The 7,754-nt window shown below is 41.3% G+C and overlaps 1 protein-coding gene across 12 annotated transcripts in view; it reads left to right on the top strand.

Annotated features, from left to right (window-relative positions):
* ADAM22 (ADAM metallopeptidase domain 22) overlaps positions 1–7,754 on the top strand; it is a 165,862-nt gene continuing 158,108 nt past the window's right edge. For 7 of the 12 annotated variants that reach the window (XM_008149383.3, XM_008149375.3, XM_054726027.1 and 4 more), the window contains exons 1-2: positions 1–109; positions 581–741. In XM_008149383.3, the coding sequence (XP_008147605.2) occupies positions 25–109; positions 581–741 (246 nt within the window). In that variant the 5' untranslated portion in view covers positions 1–24. The remainder of the gene's footprint in view (positions 110–580; positions 742–7,754) is intronic. The other 5 variants (XM_054726031.1, XM_054726032.1, XM_054726028.1 and 2 more) reach the window with 1 other exon arrangement.

Below are 7,754 nucleotides of genomic sequence, written 5' to 3'. Positions count from 1 at the left end.
AGCGAGGGGGCTGACGGCAGCACCATGCAGGCGGCGGCCGCTGCGTCCGTGCCCATCTTGCTGCTCTGCGCCCTGGGGACCTGCCCCTGGGTGCGCGGCGGCCGGGCAGGTAAGTTCGCCACCCTCTGTGGCTCAGGGACGGACCATTTGCCGGGAATCTCTGCAGCCCTCCGGCGCCCTGCAAAGGGGCATCCCCATTTCCCGAGTGCGCGGGGAGATTTTTTTTTATTATTATTGGGAAAAGTGGAGCAAAAATGCGTGTGGGGGCGCGCGGATGCATTAGAAGCCTTTGGTCAAATGTCTGTTTTTCTTTTGAAGAGGAGGCAGGCGGAGGAAGGATGGGAAAGGGGTGCCACTCTGCTTCTGGGCCCCTATCCTGGATGCGCTCGGAGGAGCGGGTCCTAGGCTCTCCGATCGGTGTCTGCGTCCTTCCCAGATGGGGTCCGGGAGGGACCGGGAGGGACCCGGAGGTGGAATTTTCAGAAGGGAGGGGTCGGACCGCGGGACCGACGATTGCGAGTCAGGGTCATCATTTTCGCGTTTTCTTCCTATTCCCTCCTTCTCCCCTTCCTGCCCGGAGGAGACGCCTCGTTGACCGAGCTGGAGAGGAGGAACGAAAACCGCTTCCTGGAGCGCCAGAGCATCGTGCCACTCCGGCTCCTCTATCGCTCCGGCGACGAAGACGAAACCGGGCACGACGCGCTCACCACGCGGGTGCGGGGCGACCCCGGCGGCGCTCAGGTGAGAGGCGCGGTCCCGGGGGTGGTCCTCCGCGCTGCCCAGCCCACCCCACCCGCGACTCTGCTTCTGCTCTCGGTTGCCCTGGAGATGCAGTGTCTTAGGTGAAATGAGCGCAATCCTACTACTAGTCCAGCAGGGCGCTCCCTGTACAAAATAATAATAATAATAATGATAATAATAATAAAATAAAATAAAAAGAAATAAAAAGAACAAGAACGGGGCGGGGAAAAAAAATCCCGAACAACCCCAGGCCAGGGACTGTGCTTGAGGACTTTGTGCAGTATGCCTCCAGCAGTGTGGCTACTGAGCGAAAGGGCGGGAGACCCTCTCTCCTCTCAAGGAAAAGCAAAAAGCCATGTTTGGGCCAGAAGGGATATGATATTTGGGCAGGACTCGCATCATTGTTACTGTGGTGGTGGTTTTAATGCTAAGAGAGACTTCTAAGTGATTTAAACCACAACCGGTGCTGTAGAAAATTGGAAAAACCAACCTAGACATCCCTAACTAAACTCAAGCCATAAAAAGAACCTAAACTGAGGGCTTCTCCTCTTGCTCAGTATGTGGACCCCGGAGGTGTGTCCAGTCACCCCCACTTTCTAGAAAAGGCGTCGCCCTCCCCGCTTCCTTCGTTGGTAGCAGCCTTCTTGGTGTAATTAGGGCCATGGTATTTATTGGGCATTTGTAACTTATGATTTTAAAAAATCCAAGTTTACCGGTTACCTGTCTTGGGATTGATATTACACATCCACAGGTATGCCTGAAAATGATTTTGCACTTTCTGGTGGATTTCAGTAAAGATCTGGGGCTCTGTAAACATTTCTTGAATTCATATACATCATTCTGGCAACCAATTCACCTACCTGTAAAGTGCATATTAAGACAGAACTTGTTCATGTAGTTGAAGTTTTGTAAACTTAACTGAAGCAAACTTACAATTTGTATGTGTAAAATATGTAAAAATAGAAAAATACCATTTAAATTTGTATTTGTAGCCAAATGTTAAAATTTTAATATAAGTGAAGAATTAATTTAAAGGGCTACAATAATAGTTATCAAAGTTAGATTACTGTAGTAAAAAAAATCCAATATGCCAAGCCTTTAATGAAAGATTCCATGATTTGAATTAATGTTTGGTAAGTGCCCATTTTTCTTTTTCATTTTAACTAGTTTCCATAGTCAAACTGAAGAAGCAGGGGGCACTGTCTTATTTTTCAATAAGTTAGAATAATTGCTGTGGAAGAATAAATTTTAAACACACACAAATGTAGAATATTGTAATGAACCCCGCTTTGACAATTAGCAACATATTAATTACCAATTAATTCAATTATCCACCTTCTTTTACCTATATCCTATCTATTTTCTTCCCCTCCTTGTATTATTTTGAAGCAAATCATAGCATTTCATTTATTAAAAGTTCACTATGCATTTCTAAAAGATAAGGATTCTTTAAAAAATGTAACCATATACTATTTAACATAGAAATATATTAAATATGTAAGTATGTTAAAATGTATATAAATATGTTAAGTAAATATATAAACACATAATACATACATGTTTATGTTTGTTTGATCCAGAATCCAAATAATGTCTTTCGACTGCAATTAGTGTGTTTTGTTTTGTTTTGAAGTCTCTCTACTACATGGTTTCCCCTCTATTTTTTTGGTTTGTTTTTCCTTGCAATGTAGTCACTGAAGACCTGGGGTCTTTCATCCTGTAGAGTTTCCTACAGTGTGAATTTTTGCTGATAGAGCCAGTGCTTTAATACAAATCACAAAGCCTTTCTCAGAGAGCAAGGGAGACGGAAGGAAGCAGAGATGCAGATAGAGAGACGTGCAGGACTGAGCCTGGAAGTGCTGTCTCTGCCTCAGTTGGGACTGTGGGCAGGCAGGAACCCTGCCCTTCTCCGTGTTGGTGAAAGACCAGCACTTTGGAAAACAGGCCAGCCCTCCTCCTTTTCTCCCCGTTTATGGAGCTCCACTTCTGCAGGTTTTTGGTTCCTAGGCCTCTCCACTTGGGGCAGAAGATACCCTGGGCCCCTGCAGTTTCTGCTTTCTACAGCAATAAACCTCACAATTGAAAAGAATGACTCTGCCTTCGGTGAGGGGTGAACGAATTGGTAGGATTTAGGTTAAACGCACCAATAGATGACTAATCCAAGTCAGAAATGCAAGTGAAGATACTGTCTTGTCATCAAAGTAATTATCACAGGAAATCAGCTCAGTGCCTGGCACGTTGTGAAGTCTACACAGCACATCTGGCTGGATGTCTGGGTCACCTGGGGAGCCTGTGCAGCTTTCCGTGCTCCTGAAACTCTAGTTAGAAATCACTGAATCGAGGACTGAATTGGGCGGAGTTGTGAAGACCCACTTGCCATATGCCAACTTTTCCGACAATTAGGAAACCAGGGAGTTTTCTTGCATTGTGGCATTTCTAGTTTCCTAAGACCTGTGATTTGACCTGAAAACATAAGGTGATTGTATGTGGCCCTTGGTATTTCTTTGGTAATTAAGTAGATATAATTTATGGCATCTTAGCCACCCTTAGATATTTTTAGCAACTTCCTTTCTACTTTAGAAATAAAATTAGGATGATTTTCTGTTAGCTCACAAAACACATATTCATTTGTTGGTTTGTTTATTTAAAGGCATTTATTTACTTGAGCCTCTTCTGTGTACCAACTTTTGTGCAAGGCCCTGGGAATTTAAAGAGAAAAGAGCCCAGCCAGTGTGGTTCAGTGGTTGAGTATTGACCCATGAACCAAGAAGTCCCTGGTTGGATTCCTGGTTAGGGCACATGCCTGGGCTGTGGGTTTCATCCCCACAGCCCAGGCATGCAGGAGGCGTGCAGGAGGCAGCATATCAATGTTTCTCTCATCCATGTTTCTATCTCTCTCTCCTTCTCTCTTCCTCTCTCTCTAAAAAAAATCAATAAAAACATATTAAAGAGAAAAGACACATTTTTCGCCTTTAAGGGATGTAGAGACACGTAAGAAAATGGATGAGTGAAGAGCAGTTACATTCTGCCCTTCTGTGTGATTTTCTGGAGGTGGTCCCAGAAAACTGGCAGCAGAGAAGACCTATTATTTAACCCAGGGAGCAGTCAGGATGGACTTTTTGGGGGAGGTGCAGTGTGAGCTCTGTTTTGAGACTAGGAATTGGCCAGATTAAAGGGAAGGGACAGGAACATGAAACCCAAGGGGCAGCAAGTACATAGGCACATGGAGTCAGGGCACCTTTTTGTTAACCGCAAACAGTTAAGATTTAGGGACAGATGATACAACACAGGAAAGCAGAGAGATGCTGCAGCACCTTTGTGATCTGCTGAAGAATTTGGACTTGGTCCTAAAGGCAATCTGAGATTTTCATAAGGAGAGTTAATTGACCAGATTTGTGTTATCATGGGATAATCTTAATTGTTAGAAATGAATAGTTTTAATTTCAAAGAGTCAGTGAATGGGTTTATTTACTTTAATTAATAGATAAATGCCAATTCACATACTCATTAAGCTTCACAGAAACTTAGTTTCCAAGTAGACTGAAAATACTGTAGAAATGAATTAATATTTATAAAGCACTTAGAACAATGTTGGGCATGTTGTAAATACTATGAGTTTTTGTTAAATAACAAACTCTCTCAGGCTTCTTGAATACTATTTAGTTTTGTGACATCACTTTAATGCAAAAATAAAAATGATGCCAAAAAATCATCACCCCCTCAAAAAAAAAAAAAATCACCCAAGTTTAACACATTCCCAGGAGTAATTTACAGATTACTCAAATTTGCATAACTAAGTGGAATCTAAGAGTGCTAGAGATGGAAGAGACCTTAAAGGTCATCTCCACCAAGACAGGAATTATCTCTCACCAGATAAGATCAAGCCATTGACCCAGAGTAAGGAAACCAGCCATGTATTACTTAAATTTCAGAAAGCTCACAGAACTGTGATAGTATAACACACCTCAATTTTACTCTTAATGTGCCCCCCCCCTTTTTTTTTTTTCAGTTTTTATCACTAAATGGAGCAGAACACATATTTTGGGGAGAAATTTACATTTTCGTTTTGTGGAAATACTGGCAATTTTGTGTGAAATAATAATTCTGTTGGTATGAGTCCATATTGCAAAATATTTCTTTATTACATGGGCAGTTACTTGAATGGATGCTTTATTTTTATCCCAAGTGGGATAATACCAAAAGCTTATTATGCCATAAAGTCCTGGAAATGATAGTCAATGACATAATATTTGCTGTGGGTAACCTTGCTTTCCTCCAGGTTGTCTACCTAGTCTGAAGTAATTTCAGTCTTGTAAAATAGCACTCAACTCTAATACTCAAAATACTCAGTGTCATGTCTTCTCACTTGAAATTATTTGTGCTGAAGGAATTGTATGTTTGCAGATAAACAGACAGAACATATTTTTAACGGGACACCCATATGAGCAAGATATCACCTACTGAGTCTTACTGATGATTTGATACTGATATTCATGAAATTGCTATTTTTAAGATTAAGCACCTTAATGGTTACTCCTTGTTTGCTAGCCAGGTGTGACAGATTTCTGTAGAAAGATTACTTGGTGATTTATTTTGTTGTGTGGTCACCCTATAAATGTTCAATAATTTGTTTTTCACCCAGTAATTGCCTGTCTCCACAAATAGCAGAATTTCTTTTTGTCAGAAGACTTTGTTGTTGGCGAATAGATGGGCAACTTATTTCTCTGTCCCTTTCCCTGGACAGTGTTTCAGCTTCTCAAGTAGTCGGTTAGGTGACAAGAACATAGACCTACAATTTGTCATAGTTTTGATAATCAGTAATGAATGGGGAAAGTGCAAGATGGCAGCAAAATGGCAAGCAGTAGGAGTGCTCCCTTTTTATGATTTTCCTTCTACATATGCCTAAGCATGGATGAGCTGTACTTAAAATTGTGCTGTTTCACTTGGGAGCTCTGAGTCAGCTTGATGGTAAATTGTCTGCAGTACTGCTTCCCTGGCGGAAAAGGGCTCCTAGGATTACAGTTTTGGAAGTATTTTGCAAGGAGAGCACAAACCTTGTTTTTTCTTAATGTGCATTTGTTAAACCTAAGTAGCTCAATATTGATAAAAGGAAGGAGACGTTTCTTAGTTCATTTCTATTCCCCTACCAATTAAATGGGTAAGAGAAAATGAAATTCAGAATTGTAGGAGTTTCCCTTAAATCTTGTTTTTACTTCATGAGGTTCCCAATTTGTATATATTTCTTTTGGGCATCTTTGAAATTCTGCCTAATGATTTTACTGTGCACAAAAAGAACCTGTCTTTCATAGGTTCTTTATAGCTACACGTGGAAAATTTAGTCTAAGAGCTTAGGGGTTGATAAATTTTTTTTTAAGTTTTACTTGCTTTCTTATATTTCAAAGAATGCCAAGTGTTTTGTCATTTTTAATGATTAAGTCCCCTCCTAAAAGTCCATGACCTGGGGCTGGCTTTATTGTCATGACACTGAGAGTGAACCTATAAGGTCTTCCATGGGGCTCAGATAGGTCCACATTTATCATTAGGTCCATGGATAAGCCCCAAAGAGAAAAAGAATGTTAATACAAGGAGGAGGAAGAGCTGAAGAAGAGGAAGAAACCTTGAGGGGAGAAGAGTGAGTAGGAGGAAGGAAAGAGAATTCAGGAAAAGAAATAAATACAGTAGTGTTATCATATGTTCTAGTCTGTACTAAAATATTTAATCTGCGGTAACTTATGCGGTTACTTTTTATGTGCCAAATGATTTTCTGAGTACTTGATGTACATAAACTCATTGCATCCTCACAGGAATCATGTGACAGGTAATGCTTGTTAGCTGCACAATCACAGAGCTGGTAGGTGGCTGAGAGGCCACTTGAACCCAGGCACTTCAGCTCCACTGCGCTGCCTGTGTGCGTAACCACGGTGCTAAACTGGCCGATGGTAGGAGACCACCGACATTTTCTTAGATGTCCTTCAGTGACCCTGGGGTCAAAGATTTCTTCCATCTGCCCCATTGGAACTATTTATTTCATTCAGTGCTTGAAAATGTTTGTTAAATGTATGTAGTAGAGAAGAAGCTTGCAGGATGCTTCCTTGCTGCTACCTAAGGAACGAGAATGGAAGATAGAATGAGACTTAACATTGAAAAGGTGAGGAACTTCTCTTGGAGGAGGTGTGTTTTGTTTGGAACTGGATGTGTACACTGATTATTAGAACTGTTGTAAATCAAAGGTTGTAGTATTCACCAGTCAACACCAAAATTTCATATGTTCTTTTTAGTAAAATACTTTCTATAAAACAGAAACCTCAAGTGCTAAAGAAGGATCCATATTCATACGATCTTCTTCAAAGGAAAAGGTACAAAGTATCTTTTTTGTCTTCACATAACAAGTAGCTCCAGGGTCCCAGGGGCAGGTTGACGCCATGTTTAGCACGTGTTCTGTTCATGTCTGGAAATGGATCTAATGTCTGCTGCTATCTCGCATGTTCGTTTTAAGCACGTGGAAAGGTCTGCAGCCATATCTAGATGGCAGTGAAGAGTATCTGCACTCTGAATGTTTGTTGGAGTTTAATGTGCCGGAAATTCACTTAAAAGAAACTAATTAAGGAGAATTGTCTTCTTTTCCTCCATAGTGTCCTGACCTCACCTCCAGAGATCCTGGGTGGGGGTGTTTTTAAAAGTCTCCCTAGTGGATTCCAATTTGTACCCAGGGTTGAGGAGCTTTGGGTGTTCTTCAGATTTAAGAGATTTTTTTTTCCTCTTAAGTCTCTTTGGATTTGAGTTAGTTACAAGAGAGTTTGGTATCCGAATTGGTATCAGTCTTCTCAGCCACTTCCGTGACCTCTTCAGTCATCTACCAGGCTTTTTCTAAAGGGTATTTTGAAGGACATTGTACAAAATATTCCCGAGTAACCAGTTACAGTATTAACTGAAGTCTTGGAAAACATCACACATGATGTCTCATCAGGACCAAGAGGAGAGATTTGTCCTGTAACTGTGTTTCCTCCTTTGAG

The sequence above is a fragment of the Eptesicus fuscus genome, chromosome 14 (genome assembly GCF_027574615.1).
Source record: "Eptesicus fuscus isolate TK198812 chromosome 14, DD_ASM_mEF_20220401, whole genome shotgun sequence".
Taxonomy (NCBI): domain Eukaryota; kingdom Metazoa; phylum Chordata; class Mammalia; order Chiroptera; family Vespertilionidae; genus Eptesicus; species Eptesicus fuscus.
This window is presented reverse-complemented; position numbering and strand designations above follow the sequence as displayed.